The 19,247-nt window shown below is 50.7% G+C and overlaps 1 protein-coding gene across 1 annotated transcript in view; it reads left to right on the forward strand.

Moving 5' to 3' along the window:
* Window positions 1-18,044, forward strand: part of spz6 (Spaetzle domain-containing protein 6) — a 30,915-nt gene extending 12,871 nt beyond the window's left edge. The window contains exons 2-7 of the mRNA XM_077654750.1: window positions 4,192-4,550; window positions 6,036-6,200; window positions 7,965-8,141; window positions 8,724-8,999; window positions 10,135-10,485; window positions 11,026-18,044. Coding sequence (XP_077510876.1) covers window positions 4,192-4,550; window positions 6,036-6,200; window positions 7,965-8,141; window positions 8,724-8,999; window positions 10,135-10,485; window positions 11,026-11,572 — 1,875 coding nt within the window. The 3' untranslated portion in view covers window positions 11,573-18,044. The remainder of the gene's footprint in view (window positions 1-4,191; window positions 4,551-6,035; window positions 6,201-7,964; window positions 8,142-8,723; window positions 9,000-10,134; window positions 10,486-11,025) is intronic.
* The last annotated feature ends 1,203 nt before the right edge of the window (window positions 18,045-19,247 follow it).

The raw sequence follows: 19,247 nt of genomic DNA on the forward strand, positions 1-19,247 counted from the left end.
CAACAGTCCATGGATGCGTTAGGGATGAGGGGGATATTGGGGTTGATGTGGCAAGCCTATACCACGTGGTATGATGTGGCTGCATCCCCCCGCCCCCCTAGTGAAAGCGTTCTGTTGTGAAGTCAGTGGGGTATACCTCTTGTGGAGGAGTTGTGGCGTGATCAGCGTGTTTGCATTCCACGGATGTGTGTGTTCTTCGTGCTTGGGGATACATTTGGGGGATGAGGGTATTTTGACGCTCTGTGTCATACATTAAGGTGAGTTTGCAGTACGGGAGTTTGGTTAGTACTGGTTCGCTAACGGTAGGGGGCGCGGCTACGCCTGCTTCGGTGAACTCGTTCGGTGGGATGCTCGCTGCTTGAATATCCCGAGCGTATCTTTTTGCAGATCGGGGTCCAGATGAGCGTGTGCTGTTTGAATTTGCGACCTGATGAGTAGAAGGATGCTGGCCTTGCAGATGTGGCCTTGGAGGTAGTGTCGACAGACTTCTTGCGGGTGAATTTTTGTTAAATTGTCATGCTCCTTCGAATCAGCTCATCCATGACATGTGAATTAATTGACTCACTTTAACCAGATATCGATACGATCACATTGTTCAACCGGCAACAATGTGTATTGTCTTTCCTCACCCCACAAAAAGCAACCTTTAAACTGGCACCAGGAAAGAAGCAATTTTTTTTCCAACCTGGTCTTGTGCCTAAGACCTATTAATATACAGGTAAATATTGGTCTTCGAGACATGGCCCGCATCTAACTCTTTGTATTATCCGCGGTAATTGTAATGCACCAATAACGCATCGTTTACAAGCCGGGTTGATGATACCAAATGGAGACAGTACTGCTTAAAAAATGAACACTTGTATTGAGGAAAGGAAATGCGCAGTAACGGCCTCACCACTATGTGGTCATCCCAGCCACGCTGCGAGTGAACGGGAGGGGTGAAAGAAGGCAGACATAAAGAGACGCCGTAGCTTGTAGAGGGGTCCGGATAAATTTAGACCATCCATCCATCCATCCATCCATCCATCCATCCATCCATCCATCCATCCATCCATCCATCCATCCATCCATCCATCCATCCATCCATCCATCCATCCATCCATCCATCCATCCATCCATCCATCTATCCATCCATCCATACATCCATCCATCCATCCATCCATCCATCCATCGCTGCATTTTTGCTGCTGCTTTGCTGATCACACGTTGACCGGAGTACCACCTTTAGCAGGCTGAGGGCGTTCGAAACTGGGGCTTAGCCCGCGAGGGGCACAGCGGGGTTTACGGAGCTTCTCCCAAGCGGACACCCCTAAAGAAAGCCGGGCGCCAGGTCGGGGGCCGCTTGTACCCATTTTTACCGGTGGGTGTCCGGCGGTGGGTTTCGAACCAAGCACCTCCCGCAGCCGAGACGGGCGCCTAACTAACTAGGATGGATGGATGGATGGATGGATGGATGGATGGATGGATGGATGGATGGATGGATGGATGGATGGATGGATGGATGGATGGATGGATGGATGGATGGATGGGTGGATGGGTGGGTGGATGGATGGATGGATGGATGGATGGATGGGTGGGTGGATGGATGGATGGATGGATGGATGGATGGATGGATGGATGGATGGATGGATGGATGGATGGATGGATGGATCGGACGAGAAGTGTGCTCAGCCCTAGGAGACTAGCAGCTATCCTCAAGGATGATAGCGTGTGAAAATGTAAATACTGTAAATCCTCAAAGCAACCGCAATCCGCCCCAAAAGAGCTCATGCGGCTAGCCCCCTCAACAGAAAAGTAGGAGAAGGCATTAATAAGTGTTGACTACGATAAAACCAGCCTAGCGGAATGGTCGGCAAAGGTCGCGACCCTTAGGTCCCGACCTAGCCTCCCCTGACCTCCCCATCCCCTCCCCTCTTCCTACGGCGTTGTTGAGGTGTCCACCGAGCAGTGAGACAGTTATTGTGCCCTTTCCTTTCCTCAAAAATCACTATTTGTGTGCGCGCGTGCGTGTGTGAGCGTGCGTGCGTGTGCATGCGTGTGTGTGTTAACAAAATTTAAAATTGGTTTTGAGGAGAGTAACTGACGCAGTAACTGTAATATCACATATCTCGGGGGACACTCGAACCGCGCCGTAAGGGAAGGGATAAAGAAAGGAGTGAAAGAAGAAGGAAGAAAGAGGCGCTGTAGTGGGCGTCTCCGGTAAAAAAACTAGCTGCGGTTTAACTACTGCTGAACCTGGTTAGAGCGCGAAAGTTGTGGTGTATCGAGCAAGTAGATGCGGTTTGGCGCCTGTAACGTTGAGTGCTTTCCGCACTCTGGATAGGCAGCGCGCCCACCCTGACACCCTGGCAGGTGGCAGTTAATGGTCCATCGCGAGAGGTTGCTCACCCAATGAACGTTGCGGCCTATTCTACCGCCGTCTACCAGCGAATCGAAAGGTCAAGGTCAAATGTCAAAGGTCAAGTGGTGCGACACCATGGTGGGCCACACATAGTAAGGCCTCCACACTTGACCTTTGGCTCACTTGAAGGTCAAGTGGCAACGCACGGCAAAACCGCCTTTACCTATAGCGTAGTGAATCTTTCACTTTAATAATTTCGACCCCCTGGGGATCTTTAACGTGCGCTGACATCGCACAGCACACGGACGCCTTTTGCGTTTAAACATTTGGAAAATTGGTTCTTGGCGAAAGGAAATGCCACAGCATCTGTTTCGCATCTCAGCAATATCTTAACCGCGCCGTAAGGGTATAGGATAAATGAGGGACTGAGAGAAGAAAGGAAGAAATAGGTGCCGAAGTGGAGGGCTCCGGAATAAGTTAGACTACCTTGGTATCTTTAACGTGCACTGACATCGCACATCACACGGGCGCCTTTGCGTTTCGCCTCCATCGAAACGCGGCCACGGCGGTGGGGTTCGACCCCGGGTACTCCGGATCAGTAGCCGGCGCCCTAACCACCGAGCCACCACGGCGGGGTGCAGAAGTTCCTTTGATATGGCTTTTGAACGGTGTATGGAAGCATCTTAATAATAATTGTTTTTTTTGGGGGGGAAAGGAAATGGCGCAGTATCTGTCTCATATATCGGCGGACACCTGAACCGCGCCGTAAGGGACGGGATAAAGGAGGGAGCGAAAGAAGAAAGGAAGAGAGGTGCCGTAGTGGAGGGCTCCGGAATAATTTCGACCACCTGGGGATCTTTAACGTGCACTGACATCGCACAGCACACGGGCTCCTTAGCGTTTTTCCTCCATAAAAACGCAGCCGCCGCTGTCGGGTTCGAGCCCGGGAATTCCGGATCAGTAGCCGAGAGCCCTAACCACTGAGCCACCGTGGAAGCTTCTTGTACTCTGAGTATACCTGACACACAATTTTGTGCTACGGGTTTTCGGAATGACCTTGTTCACTGGCGCATACGTCCTTGCGAGTAGATGTGACACCTACCAATATACAGCACAAGAAATATTGAGCGGTGGCGCTTGAAAACTTACAGAACTTCGTATGGTGATCAAACATTTAGACAGTAAACTACCCCGACTTCTTAACAACCTCGCACAAAACAGTATTGTTCTCCAAAATGCTACACGCCGGAACCTGTTCGAGCACTTTTTGCATTTATTCTAAACCTCTTCTTTTGTGACTTGTTCAACCTACTTTTTTTTAACTCGCAACGATTGTGTGCTTCGTCCAAGTTCCCACTTGTTTTCACTGTGCTCTTGTCGGTGTGATAATTGCTATAAACTGTAAAGAGCCTTATTCTCTGTTGCTTTTGCTTGCGTTGAAATGCAGTACATGTGATGTAGTTTACATTTATGCCGACTAACCAGACTACTGCATTGCTGCCCAAGTTGAGGCCCGTGGCATTGTCAAGCTACCAAACGACAGCTTTTACTCCGGGCCGCCCCCATCACTTGTACCATGATGGCAAATAAATTGAATTGAATTCAATTGAATGCATGCCTGCATAAAATATGTGCATAACTTTACTTCGGCGGAACGACTGTGCAAGCTCTCCAGTTTACACACGTGTCCTTGGCGACCGGAGCGGAGTGAGCTGACCCACGCCGTGTAGACGGGTCGGTTCAACAGTAGACCACTGTACTTGCGAGTCCAGCTCAACACGCTCTGTAGGCCTCACGTATATGTCGTGTCCGTCAGAGTGTCGCTCAAGTTCCTGTCCTGGCAAATGCAGGCACCACGCCACCGCTGGGTTCTGCTGCCACTGCTCGTCGCGCTATCCTCCGGCGTGGCGCTGTGCGCGGATGGTAGCCGTGCCTCTCCATCCTCCCCGGCTACGGCTGCGGCTTCGGGCCAAGGCCGCGAGGAGACGGGCCACCCGCGCGGCTACTACGCTTTCCAGAAGGCCCGGCGGCCCCAGGAGCGGCCCCCGCGGGTGCGCAAGCCGCCCTACCACCGGGCCAACGTGCACTGCCCCGAGCGGGTGGTGTACGGTCGCTTCCCGCCGCGGGACACGTTGTGCGGGGACCTCAACAAGGGCTTCATCCCGCTCAACCCCATGGGACAGAGGCCCGTAGGAGAGCCGTACCCCTTGTGAGTGAGCCGCTCGATCGGGATGAGTTGAGGGGGGAGGTATACCACCCATTTTTGCTTTCTTTTTCTTGATTTACATTTGGACCTCAGATTTTGTTCTGTTTATGCAGCATTATACCTCCCTCTTTTGCTTCGCCCGTATTATTTTGCCATTTTTTCCAGCTGTATGCAGCGTTGTTTTAACTATACCTGTGATGCAGGAAGAGACTATCTTCAAGGTTGCCTTGCGAGTGTCGCGGCCGATCGGTAAATCAATAAATAAATCGATCAATCAATCAATCAATCAACCAGTCAGTCAGTCAGTCAGTCAGTCAGTCAGTCAGTCAGTCAGTCAGTCAGTCAGTCAGTCAATTTCCTGTACACGCATCTACAGACCAACTCTTTGCTACAGGGCCCTTCCTCTTCCCGACCTCCTCCGACTTCACAGGGATCAACCGGCTCGTCAGTCCGGCTCCGCGCAAGGTTACTGGCTTCTGCAACGAGCTGGCATTCGATCCATTTACATTCCTTTACACACACCGGAAAGTCCTTTCCCCACAACCTCCGCTTCGCTCCGCTTCCTGCCCACATCACCCCCGACCTGCATGCTGGCCGTCTCCAAGCCCGGGTCCCGCACCCCAACCCCTACCCTGTCGATGCTCCACGTGTTACGTAGATGCTTTCCATTCACCTCTTTTCGGTGTCACAGCCTGCGTCATCGGGACGTCGTCCGTAACCACCCCCATTGCATCCACTGCTGGCCCCTATCCCAATCCAACTTCACTCGCTCTAGAGATCGCTGCCATCGTGCATGGGACTCAGGAACTCGCTCCCTTCCCCCCTCTGCACGTTACCGTATTTGCAGAGATTAAATGGAAGCCATTCGGGCAACTAGCGCGTGCCGCATTCCCGAGGACTTGCGCGACGACGTCGCTCGCGCTCTCTCTCAAATTTCTCCTGCCTCGGTCGCTGTAGAGTGGGTGCCTGGAAGCTCGGGGATTTACGGTAAACGAGCTGGCTGATCAGCTTGCCCGCGAGACTTATCCGAGCGCCTTTCCCACTTATGGCTGACGAGGCCCCCTTCTACAAGAAGGCCCTGAAGCAGCATTACGCGCAAGTCCAACACTGGCTGCCGACATTACCTCCACCACACCCCCAGCTTACCACCTTGCAGGCTCACACGTTGAGAGCCATACAGCTTTATACATTCATCACCCCGGCTCGGCTGTTCTTATACCTTTTACGACCCGACCCCTCCTGCCCAAATTGCCCCTGTCCTTGCCCCACAGCCATCCCTTCCCCACACCAGCTCAACCCCTCTCGTCTCCAGTGGCGGGCATGGTTGGCCTCGGCAGCTCGCGTCGACCAGTTAACACTTGCCCGCTCGACGGAAGAGCGTATAACTCGGCCGTTGAACTCTTAGTGAAAATGTTTGTAAATCATTTCAAGATACGTAGCATGTACTCAGCTTTACCTATTTACCTCCTTTCTGTCTCTCCCACCCAGCGAGATCATCAAGAAGAAGACGCTGGAGTTCCTTTCCGGTACGCTGCCGCTACTGCGCAAGGACCCCAACCTGCCCAAGGTGGCCAGATTTGCCGGAAGGCCGCCACCTGGATTTGGCGGCCTCTTCTCTGTGCCACCCGGCCACGTGTTCGACTACTACCACAGGTATATACAACACGGAGTGTTGTTTGCGTGAACGCAACAACGAAGCGCTATATGTGTTCTTTCAAGAACCGTCAGCATTTTTTGCCCGTTCCGTGGGGGCTGTAAAGCTGCACTGTCACTGCTCGTAAAATGCTGGGAATAGATGACTGGGAACAGTCATGCTGGGAATAGTCATGGGCATTTCAGTAGAGCGAGAACATGCAGTAATGGTCTGACTGAGACATCAAACGTGAGCCAGGACGGCGCAGCCGATGACTCAACGGCTAAGTAGAGCGTTTTAACACCGTCCTGGTATAAGTGCGTTAACTATATCAACTGCGAATATGTGGCAAATGTTGATAAATGTTGATAGGCAAGCATGGCAATGACAGCAACATCAACACGTTGCCGCATTGGCTGTACGGCTGTATGGCAGTGCTAAAACTCCCTAATACCTGCAGCAAGTCCACTTAGGCGTTAAGGAATAAACCCTTATTGTGAACGAATTAATAATAATTCGCCCATTGCTCGCGGTCGTATGTCAGTTGTATTGCATGCCTCCAGTTTGATATGTGCGTGTGGATTGTTCGGCGTACTGAGCGGCTTTTCAGTCACCTGTATTAGGAGTGAAAATAGTATAAATCCTATAATAATGAGCAAATTTATCATTTGCTCGTGGTTTTCTGTGGACGCCGCGTTAAGTTCTTGTGTTTACTGTGTGCGCCCTGCGTTGTGGCGTACTGGGGATGTTTCAGAAACATTTTTTTTTGCTCTCTCTGAGAACAACGTACAAGAACTTGTGATGTGAGCTCTAGTCTGGACGCGCGAACAGTGTGAACTCGGATGCATATATTCTCTCCAACCACATGTTGATTTCATGCGAAGCGGTGAGCGGTAGACGAATCCCCTGAAAGCTCCATAATTTCCTTTAACGCATGCTCGATTCCGCAACAGCGCATTTCAAACACAGATGGCGGGAAAGTAACAGGTAGAAGTATACTTGTATGCCTGTGCGTGTTGGTGCACATTCAAGATATATGCATATTTAGGATATAGGGACGGGTTGGTGCATATTCTTTCCGAAAGTAAACGGGAGTACGTCTCAACACACTATTATGTAGCCTTTCATTCTATTTTCGTCCATCGCTTTTGTTTCAAGAGCACTTTTCCAGAATCAAGTCTGTGAAAGCATCAACTCCAGAAATCTTTCACGATCCTCTAACACATCAGAATAAGTAAAAAAACATGAGCTCATTTAGTTGCAGTGTATCCATGTCCAACGTTATTGGACAAAAATGTTATGTTGGGAAACTCTAAGGTACTAGCATAGAAATATTGAAGGTAATGGCCCATTCTTCCCATATGTAGCAAAATATTTTTTACAGTGTTTCCTTCCCTCGCATCGAGGAGCGAAGACTGCCCTAGAAAACAAATAGGGGAACGCGTTTGACGGTAGCAAAAACGTTAATAGCAAACAAATTCAAGCCTGCCGATGATAGATCTGTGGATATATTGATTGTTATAGTGAAATCTTGCAAAATATATGAAAAATTGCGCTTACAACCTCTTTCAAGTTCAATAACGCTTCTGTCCAGAATTCCAGGGTATGCTTCGCTTTAAATACACCACGCGTATCAGAGGTCTATGCTACGAAATAAAAAAAAAGGCTGCATTGAGCAAATAGAAGTTTTCAGGCGTTTCAGTAATTGGAAACGTGCATTGGTCACATATATAGTGTTGTGAATGCCACATAGCTTTCTCTGCTGCTTAATTATTTTACCGAAGGCGACGAGGCCGGAGGTCCCTGGCTGCTGCGCCCAACACCACCGTCCAGGTGCTGCAGCCGTTGCAGAGCACGGGGCTCAATGCGCGGGGTGCCAAGTCGTACGAGTCGACCGTGGACGACCTCGCGAGGGGTGTCAACGCCACGCTGAGGCAACTCTGCCAGCACGGCAGCGGAACGTGAGTGTTAGGTGCATGTCGAAGCAGCGAGCTTCTTACGTAACGCTATACCCACTGGCGGCTCTCCAATGCGGACATTATCTTTTATGCAGCATGTCGCTACTGACGTTTAAATTCTCTGTCATTCATGGGATGTACTCACGGGTGGTTTGCTCTGCGTCCGCGGACTCACTGCCGTCATTTAGGCTTACAGCGTCAGCTCACGTAGTCAGAACGCCCCCTCCCCCCTCCCCCTTCCGCGCCCCGAAGGTATTGCGATCGTCGTCAACTTGGAATTACGTCATTACATTACAAGGTCACATGACCTACGGTAATCGATCACATGCCTTACATACTGGTAACATAAATTGTCACCTGAACTTATTGTCACCTGAATTAAGTGCCAATAAGTCATATGACCCATTGGTCTGGCGGTCATGTTACCTATTAATCCCTTAAGAATGTCACAAGAGAACCTGTTCGGTGATTACCTTCTCTTGTCATACTCTTTTTCCACATCCTCGTTACATGTGCAACTAATGGCGAAACTCGCGTAACGTCACGCGCATGCTCTTTCAACTTTTGATGTTTTTATTCTCACAGAATCTGCACTCTGTATTCCGCGCTGTCCACTGCCCGAGTGTCGACTGCTGTGCTGCAGACGATACTGCAGCTGCTCACATCACGCACGCCCGCCATCACGGACAAGGTGCAGGGCGGCTCGTCGTCTGCTTCCGCATCGGGCTCGTCGTCTTCCGGCGCGAGCGGAAGTGGATCACAGAGCAACTTGCTCAACATGCTCACGTACGCGGCTGACATCATCAACGCCATCAGCCCGGACGCCGCCTCCACGACTCCTGCGCCGCCCATAGTGAACAGGTCAGTGGATGGCGTGTGTGTGCAGCAGTCTACGTGGATTCATGCTTCAGAAGTTAGCTGGCGTGATCTTCCAGCGCGTGACTTATAAAAAATGCAGATGTGTGTACCTCACCACCATATTTCAAGGTAAAGATGAAAATTCCAAGAACAGGACCATGAGTGCGGGCTGGTTGATTTGTTGGTGAAAGTGTACCAATCCGATTATTACAGCACACCCGGATTAAAGAACAATGGACAAAAGCAATTCGAAAGGTCACTATTTAATTATGGAGCCCATGGTAAATATTCGAATAGTCAGATTGCTTTCTCACATGCACATCAAGTTATGGTTTCTGCTCTAGATATAACCTGCTTGAGACATAGTTGCTTTGCCCATCAGTGACACCAAAGGTTGCTGATGCAATTCTTTTCTTAAAGACTGATTAGAAGAACAACATTGTGGAGTATGCTTTTCAATAAGCAGTAGATTTCTTAGAAAATATCTTGAAGCTGTCCGGCCGATTGCATTTGCGAGTGGTACTCATCTATGTTTTCAATTACAGAAGAAAAAAATTGGTTACATATCGAGGTTGCAATCTGTTTACATTTGCACTCAGTGCGACCTGTAATCGCCCAACCAAGCTATACTTGGTAGCAGCATGGCAATATGAAGCACAGTATAAGAATTAACTCAGAACACGCTAGCTTCTTCCTAGTGTTTCCACCGACATTCACTAAGTATTACGTAATAGCCTCCTTGCCTCATCCACAGAGCTGAGGCCATGGCTGATGCGCTTTCTAAACAATGTGAATGCGAATGTACCTTCTGCAGCAAATAGCTAAAGGTCACAGACATGCTGCAGCCGAGAAAATGGTGACCTTAAGCTTTACTTTTTTTTTGAGGTAGGCAGAACGCTCATTGGTAGCTTCCGTACATCATAAGCACCGGAGCCAGGGCAGTTACAAGAAAAACAGCACGTTCGAGACTGTCTAAAGAGGCGGCTTATCGTTGCATGCCGCCCTTAGCGCCATCTCAATGTCTTGTAACTGTAATAGCCACACTACCGACAGAAATAATGCCATCGCCCGCAGACAGTGCGAGTTTACGAGAAGCGGGACAGTACATGGTGTGTCACTAATTGTTACCTAAACGCAGGTCACCACTGACGCAAGTGCTCTCGGCGCTAACGGGCGCCACAGGCACGGCCTCTTCAGTGTCCAGCCCTCTGGTCACAGTGTTGGACCTGATGACCAGCGACAGCTCGCCCATAAAGTTGCTGGCCAACGTGTACAGCAGCCGCAAGAAGTCCAAGCCGCCGGACTCGGCGCAGCAGTCGAGTCTGGAGAACGACGTGGAAGGCGGGGGTCTGCCGCCCACCCCGTGTCCATCGCTCGAGGAATACGTGACCCCGACGTTCGCGCGAAACTACCAGGGGGTCTGGAAGTACGTGGTCCAGATCCCCCACGAAGGGTACCTCACCCAGACAGTGCAACAGACCAAGTGCATGTGAGTGCCTTTGTGTCAGCCCCCTTGTTCAGTTTGCTGATAATGTGAATTTTGACGTGAGGCTACACCATAGAATGTTTGGACGGAGTGTTTTGCGTAAGACCGCCATAGTTTGATGTCAGCCTTTAGCGTTGGCGATGGCTCTACGCAGAAGCTTTATCAAAGCCTTGCCCAAATCCTGCTCGAGCTCTTCCTGAAAAACGTCCATTTACTGCTCTAGGAAGCTGAACAGAAACTATTTTAACTTGCGCAGCTGCACATTTTCTTTCTGCATCTCCGCCGGTATGTAGCTCTGAAACAACGGTCTGAGGTGATGTTGATTTCACCGGCTGTGACTGCGAAAAGTAAATTCAATTCGTCGTGAAGACCAACTTGGCTCAGTCACTGAATCAGGCCTGAGTCGAGAAAAAAGTTCTATAATAGCAAGTCCCAAGAATGTATGGTTCTTGTTCCTGCGATAGGAGGCTTCGTAAGATAACCCCCACGCTTTTTGTTTCTTCTCGATGACCAAAGCATCTGCGTCTGTTGTCGCGCGCGCAGGTCGACCAGGTGTGACTTCGTAGACGGCGGCCTGTGTCACGAGTCCCCGCGGTGGGTGAGCCTACTGGTCGCCGAGATATTCTACCCGAATGCTGTATTCCCCACCAGCTCACCGCAGCGACGCAGGGCTCCGCCTCCGCTGCACGCGCCGCCGTCTCCCTACCATTCCTCACATGCGCCGTACAATCCACCTCCCATGCTTCCCCCTCAACCACCTTCGGTGGGAGACTTCCACGCCTTCCAGCAGTACCTCCATCGACGAGTGGGTGCCGACCAGCTTTCGCAGAAGCAGACCCAGAAGCAGCCGCAGCAGCAAACACAGCGACAGCAGATCAAGAGGCGCAGTGACGCTGCGGGACCCAGGACGGCGACGTCATCGGCGAGGTCCCGGGCTTCGACGTCCACGTCGTCCAAGGAGAAGTGCGACGGCTACGACCACGTGGGTTGCTACATCGTGCGCATGTACTACGACTGGTTCCTCATCAATGGCTCGTGCAAGTGCTGGAAGCCCAACGCGAAGCATGCCTTCACTGGCCGTCGCCGATAAACGTTCCCCGGCCGCGGTAACCATGGTTGTAGCGTATACCGTGCAAGCTACAAGGACTGTGCTCAAGAACAGGTGCGACTTTCGTGACTTTCATTATTTATGAGAACGCTTTGCACAGACATTCAGCACTCGATCGTTCCATCCGCCACAAGTCGACGACGTCCTGCTTCCTTGACCTTGTGCGGGTCCATCCAGCCTGTGCAGCAGGATAGTCTTCCATGGCATCATGCTTGCTTGAGATTATTTCGAGCAGAAAATTTTGCGGCAAGCTGTTCGTATACGCGGGGTCGTCATTTTGTATATGATATAGGCGGCATCCGTGGGCAGCGATCGCAGCAAACAGCAGCACGGAACAGGCAAAGCCAACGCTTCAGAAGGTCATACTCGACGCAACAGCTACGGCTTCTGGTGTCCCCATTTTCTGCTGTCTCACTCAAGTACAGCGACCGGAGCATGCATGCTCCCCATTGTACCAGGAGCAGTTATGATGGCCTGATGAGTGTTACAACTCAAGGACAAGTCTCTGCGCGACATTCATTCTTTTTTTCGCTGCCTTTCTTTCACTCGACACGATGAATTCAGCTTGCGTTATACTGGCACATCACAGAAGTGCTGCCAACACACCGTGCGGTCGAAGGAAGATGCTCTATGGTATTTAGCGTGCCTGGCTTCAGCGCGGCTACCGCGCGTGGCTTCAGAAGGATCGGTCGGTGGTGGTCATGCGATCTTACCTTGCGTCTTCTACTCTTCTTCAGATGCAGCCATCTGCGTGAGTCCTAGACAGATGATCTGCGGAGTCACTGCCAGGACTACGCTGCCCATCGCACTTGTACAATGAGATCGATATGAAACGGTACCGATGGATGATATTGATACAAAGTTTCGCTCGTTAGTGCAACTGTTTGTGGGAAAAAATAAGTCATGTAATACTCTTTGAATTTGGACTTGAAATTAAGAACTATAATATCTGTAAGGCACAATCTGTTCCGTTTCATACCGAGCGAGGCTGCACATGTCAGCGCATTTTAGGATGCGCACGCCACGGTCGCTTGAAGGGATTTTATACGTTTTGCGTAGTACATTTCAGCAAATTTGGTCAGCACTTGTGTGTCGACTCAATGCGCAGTTTCGGCACGCATGCACGCCAAATAGCCCAACTTGTTACCTAACTTAAAGGAAGGAGCGCACCTGTATGCATGTACGTTTATCTCGCGATCTATCTGCTTTTGTATATAGGAGGCTTTTTTTTCCACCATTGTGAATGGCTCAGTACAGGTACATGATCTCCCGTGTTGGAAGTACGTCTTCTCAGGCCGTCTCTACCAGACGCCTGGAGGCGTTTAATTAGAACACGCGCAAAAACGTGGAATCATATCGGTTGAAAGCATGCGCCCATTCATCTTATGATTCGCAGAAACGCAAAATAGCATGATACACAAATCTTCGTCTTCATACCTCGTTTCAGCCCTTCCGAAGTCGCCGCGAAAAAAAGCTTCACATTGTGCGTGCATATTTTGGGGCACGGCTACTCACGTGACGTCACGGACATCATTTTGTCTTTCAATGCGTAGCTTCAGCGGTTCAGGTCAGAGAAGATGGCGAAAGGCTACCGTGCGAGTCTATTAAGACACGCACGGTGTCCTTTCGCCACGCTCCATGAGCAACAAAATGGCCTCCGCTGTGATGTCAATGCGTACTCCCCATACAGTATGCTCCCTGAAGCTGTCTATATGTTTATCCATTTTGCATACCGAAAAACCACATTACAAGTTTTAAATCTAAGGTTTTAGTGCTTTTATGAATTGATATTGCAAATTCGGGTAAGACAGAAAATTGTGCATGCTGGTGCTTCTATGCAGCGCGGAGGCTAGAGTACGGAGCCCTGCTGTGTATAGATGGTATGGTGGCTGTGTCATCCAAGATAGCACGCGACGCAGACAACCGCTGAGCTCGAGGAGCAGAGTAACAGTCGCATTTATTGGGCACTTGCGCTCTTTTATCAGCAACCCGGCTGGCCGGATTGCACAGCATGGTTGCCAATCTTGAGGACCCTGGTTGCCAGATCCGATACATTTTTCTCCATCTAAAAACAGAAAAACAAATGAGCAGAATACAACAGCACATCGATTCAAGCAATTTGATGAAAGTCCTCTTGATAGGCGAGGCGGGTGGGCTGTTTCTTTAACCGGGTGCTCCGGCGAAGCCCAGCGTCGTACGGCTCGGAATTCGTGGTCATCGTGGAATTCGCCGTCCGTGCATACTTCAAGCGGGATGCCGTGACGTGCAAATATCATGGCCAGCTTTCTATTACACAGTGACTAGTAGTTTGAGGAAGCTGCTCTACTTCAGGGTAATTGGAGTAGGCATCGTAGACTGCAAGGTAGTTCTTTCCGGCATGCTCGAACAAGTCCACGCCTACCCTAGCCCACGGTAATGCGGGACAATTCCTTTGCATTAGCGGTTGACTTGGCTGCTTGTAAGCGAAACGGCGGCAGGTTGGGCACCTGGAAGCTTTCTCAGTTATTTCTGCCGCCATACCAGGCCAATACATCAATGCTCTGGCCATTGATTTGCATTTTCCGACGCCCAAGTGACCCTCATGTAGGCACTGCAACATTTCTTTTCGCAGGGACTTCGGAATGACAGCTCTAGACCAACGCAACAGTATGCCTTCCACACATGATAGCTCAGCTTCGAAGAGAGCTAGCTGACCTATTACGCTGTGTCCATCTCGTAAAGCTTCAATGACTCGCCTTAGCTCGTCGTCCTCAGTCGTCTCTTTTGCTATCCGCTGGGCTGTTGTGTCGCTGACGAGAGTGGAGAGGACGGCTGTTGCATGGATGGCCACATCTTCTAGTTCGCTTTCAGGTGGCTCATCGCTGTCGCATCGGATTCTTGAGAGAGCATCGGCCAGAGCAAGGTCTCTCCCTGGGACGTACTGCAGGGAAATGTTGAACGGCATGAGGCGCAAGAAGAAACTCTTCTGGGTTCTTCTGGGCAGTGGCTATCAGTGGTCGATGGTCCGTTTCCACAATTACGTCGACGACAGTAATAAAATCCCGAAACCGTTTACATACGAACGTGACCGCCAGGGCCTCTTTCTCGATCTGCGCGTATCTTGTCTCGGCGTCAGCTAGCACACGCGAAGTGTAAGCAACTGGTCGCCAGTGCTCGCCATGCGACTGCAGAAGTGCCGCCCCTAGCGCGAAGTTGGATGCGTCCGCTATTATCTTGGACTGCTTCGACTGGTCAAATATAGCAAGCACTGGTGCTGTCGACAATGCTTCGCACAGACTTTTCCACTCCTTGTCGTGGCCAGCAGACCAATCGAACATGCAATCGCGTTTCAACAGGGCTCGCAGATTCTTAGTCTTCTCGGAGAGGTTTGGAATGAACCTTCCAAAGTATAGTTTACTGCGCCCAGTAGTTTCTGAAGACCTTGTTTTGACGTTGGAGGCGGCAAGTCTACTACACACTTAATTATGCTCTCATCTGGCTGATTCAGTCTTTCGAAATGACGTCGCCTAAGAACTACTTCATGCGTGCCGAAGATACACTTCTCGTGGTTAAGCGTTAATCCTGCTGATTCTGCTGCCAGCAGTACTGCTCGCAGGCGCTTATCATGTTCCTCTTGCTTGGCGCCCCACACAAGTATGTCGTCGATTTAGACTCGAGTACCTTCTAGGCCGTCAAAAATGCTGGCCATCGCTTTCTGGAACACTTCGCTCGCGGTGCATATCTCAAAAGGCAGCCTTAAAAAGCAATACTTTCCGAACGGCGTGGCAAAGGTGCAGATTTTTGAAGTTTTTTCATCCAAGGGGATTTGATGAAATCCGCAGTTAGCATCTAGTTTGCTGAATACCTTTGCATTTGCAAGCTCAGACTCGATCTCGTCTCTGGATGGGAGCTAGTAGTGATCTCTCTTCACGCAACGGTTTACGTGCCTAGGGTCCATACAAATGCGCAAACCGCCATCTTTTTTTCGGACAATGACAAGGGGACTCACCCACTCAGCGGCCTCTTGCATCTTTTGGATGATTCTTTCACGTTCCATGCGGGCTAGTCCTTGGCGGAGTGGCTCACGAAGCGCATGTGGAATTCGGCGCGAGGGCAGCGACACTGGGCTTGCTCCTTCATTCAGCTCGAGGCTGTAGGATTGCTTCACGCACCCAAGACCTTCGAAAAGCTGCGGAAAATCACTGAAGACTTGCTTCTGCAAATCAGCAGGCTTTTGAATCGTTTGGATTCTTGAAGCTAGACCGAAACGTTCGCAAGCCTGAAGGCCCGGTAGCGCTTGCTTTCCTTTTTTGACCACAAAGAACTCCGTCGGTTCTTCGGTTTCGCCGATGCGAAGTGGCAGCCTCACGGTTCCAAAGTGTTTTATCACGGCGCCGTCGTAGCTGGTCAAGAGCGTGGACGACGGTGTAAGGTGCCTTCCCTCGCTCACTTTCAGAAAAAGGGCGTGAGGAAGCAGGTTGGCTTGTGCCCCCGTGTGAAATTTGATGCGCGTGGCGCGATTAGACAGCGTTGTCGTGATTATCCAGTCTTGGCTTCTCAATATATTGCTCATGTTCACGGCCAAAATTTGGAATTCATCGTCGGGTTCCGCTTAGGTCTGCGCTGGACAGTCAACTTCATGAATGCTTTTCGTTCTGCAACACACTGCAGAGTGGTTTCTTTTTCGACATTTGCCGCACGTTTTGCACCACGCTGGGCATTTCCGCTTCTCATGACTTCAGTTGCAGTAGGGGCACTGGCGAATATGTTTCCTTGTGGCGGCTCGTTGCTCTTTTTGCTTTCTCCGTACGGCATTTAGCTTCAGTTCGTCCTTCTCCCATGCTTGACTTTGGCACGCAGTTAGCTCTGCGGCTATGCAGTATTCTATGGCCTTATTCAGGGTGACGTCTTTCTCCCGTAGAAGCCGCGTCCGGAGCTTCTTGTCTGCTGTTCGTTCCACACACCAGCTGGTCTCTAACCATTGATTCATTCAGGTCTCCGAAGTTGCAGCTCTGAGCTTTCATCTGAACATCGCGTAAGAACTGTTCGAACGGCTCATCACCTCGTTGTTGTCGAGTTCTAAAAATGCAGCGCTCGTAGGTCTCGTTACTCTATGCCGAGCAATACTCTTCAAACTTCTTTACGATAGCGTCGTAGTCCTCACGCTCTCCGAATGAGAGTTTAAACGTGTTAAAAACGTGAATTGCTTCCTGACTGCCACATGGAGGAAGACTGCAGCCTTCTGTGCACTCGTGCGCTCTGTCGCAGATGAAGTTGCCTTGAAGTACAAATCCATCCTCTGCCTGAATTGCTTCCAGTTTTCCGCCGGCGCTTCGGAGAGCAGTAGGGGACCAGGGAGCGGTAGTCCTTCCGTTGCGCTGGCTCAGTCTAAGCGGGAATGGGCGTGACAAGAAACTTCTGACTCCATGTGTCCTTCAACATACCGTGCTACGCTAACTGCTGAGCTCGAGGTGCAGAGTAACAGAGGCGTTTATTGGGCGCTTGCGCTCTTATATCAGCAACCCGGCTGGCCGGCTTGCATAGCATGGTTGCCAGTCTTGAGGACCCTGGTTGCCAGATCTGATACAGTGGCTGCTATTACTGAGCTGTTATGGCTCACTGAGGCTGTGCCGTCTGCTGGACCAGTGCCGTACGCTGCGGGGGGAGGGGTTCAGTAGGTGACGCATGATGGCGCAACGACTGCACTTTTATTCAGTTCATGCGGACACGCTCTGTACACAACTTCCGTCCACAACTTCCGTCCACAGCGCCTGTCCGCAGGTTCCGGTGACGCCGCTCATGAGCCAAGAAATGCTTTCGCATTAATAAAGAGGAGAACGCCGTTATTCTGGCAGGACATGGAATGCGGGGCACAGATAAGCGATCACGCAACATAGGACATGCAAATGATAGGGCAATGAACAGTGGGGCTGAGAGAGATTAGGGTGCATAGAGGCGATCAGGAAACTTGCTGGCATAAGTTTGCCGCGGTTGAAGCAGGTCAAGGTTAAATAGATATCACTGCAAGACACCTTCGTCGAAGGACATCACAGGTGATCGCATGACGCGAGAACAATAAAGCAATGCGTTGAGATGTCCGCAGCTGCCAAAGTTCAGGGTTAATTGGGGAGACATGGGGGAGGCCTTTCCATGCAGTGGGTTTAGTCGGGCTGGTGATGATGATGATGATGATGATGAGTGGTAGGAAGGTAAAACATAGTACACTGCTAGTTGTGCCTTGATTGGATGTGGGTGGCGCTGCACTGGAGATCTCGATTTGTACGTACTTGTTGTGGCCTGCCCGCTCAGTGTTTTCGTGTCATTTTGCCGGCTGTTTTTCGTCTTTTCTTCAGTTCCACTTTCCAGTTTCCGGAGGTTTGCGTGTTCAGTCCCATGCGGGCGAGCTTTTGTGGGCGGAGACGAGAAGAAAAAAAAAAGATTTTATTCTTCGAAATAAAGCTTCTTGTTTCCTGAAGACTGATGTGGTCTGTGCGCATTTACACACACACACACACACACACACACACACACACACACACACACACACACACACACACACACACACACACACACACACACACACACACACACACACACACACACACACACACACACACGCACACGCACACGCACACGCACACACACACACGCACGCACGCGCACGCACGCGCGCGCGCGCACACACACACACACACACACACACGCGCGCGCGCGCGCGCGCGCCTAGTGGCCGCGCAGCCCCACCCCCTGACGTCGAAGGTTGTGAGCGGCGTGAGGTACGGGGCTGTGTGCGCGGTGTCAAGGTTGTGAGCCTGTGTGCCGCGCCCGCGCACGGCTGTAAAAGCTCCAACAGGCGCAGAGCATAGAAGCTACGTTAGAAAAGACCCTATTCTTCCCTTTTGTCCAAAGTGAATAACTGAGAATTCACGTACCTCACCTCCCTCTTTGTTTAGGGCCTTTCAAGAAGAAAGAAGAGGCAAAAATTACCGATTCACCTAATTATGGGGTACGGTTTAGTTAAAACGTCCGACAAGATTCGTCACGTTGTAATTGAGCCGTAGCCTTGGTTAGAGACTTTTTTTTCACTTTCCATTTCACTCTCCCTGACAGTGTACCGCCGTATATTAGTTATCCCGTACCACAGACTCACACCCTCCGATCTGAACCACGAAGGTGGTCAAGCACACCCACTTCCAGAATTATGGTTTAGGGCACGCACAATAAATTCAGAGAAGAGGTGGAGGATGACCTCACAAGTCAAAAGGAATGCTTTTACAAAACCACCACGGCGAGCAGAACGCTCCGCCGCCTTAGATACCCCATGACGAATGGACATGACCTCCCACCGCGCCACTTCCATCTCCATTAAACAAAAGACCATGATATGCCTTATAGCGAAGAACGTTCATCCCGAACACCACCCAGGACGACGCTAGGCGCGCTCCGGAGCTATTCGCAAGAATTACGGCAATGACCCGCCCCTTTCCCCCCCCCCCCCCCCACACACACACACGTTGCAAATCGACACTGCGACAGAGCGCTTCCAACGAGTCGCCACTCCTAGTGTAACTGACAGCCACCTAAACATCACCATCGTTTCCTCCATCCCCAAGAATAACTCCCAGTAGTTGGAATAAATTGCCATTGATGTGGCCATCGTGTCCAGCCCACCCGAACG

This window comes from Amblyomma americanum, chromosome 2 (assembly GCF_052857255.1).
Source record: "Amblyomma americanum isolate KBUSLIRL-KWMA chromosome 2, ASM5285725v1, whole genome shotgun sequence".
Taxonomy (NCBI): domain Eukaryota; kingdom Metazoa; phylum Arthropoda; class Arachnida; order Ixodida; family Ixodidae; genus Amblyomma; species Amblyomma americanum.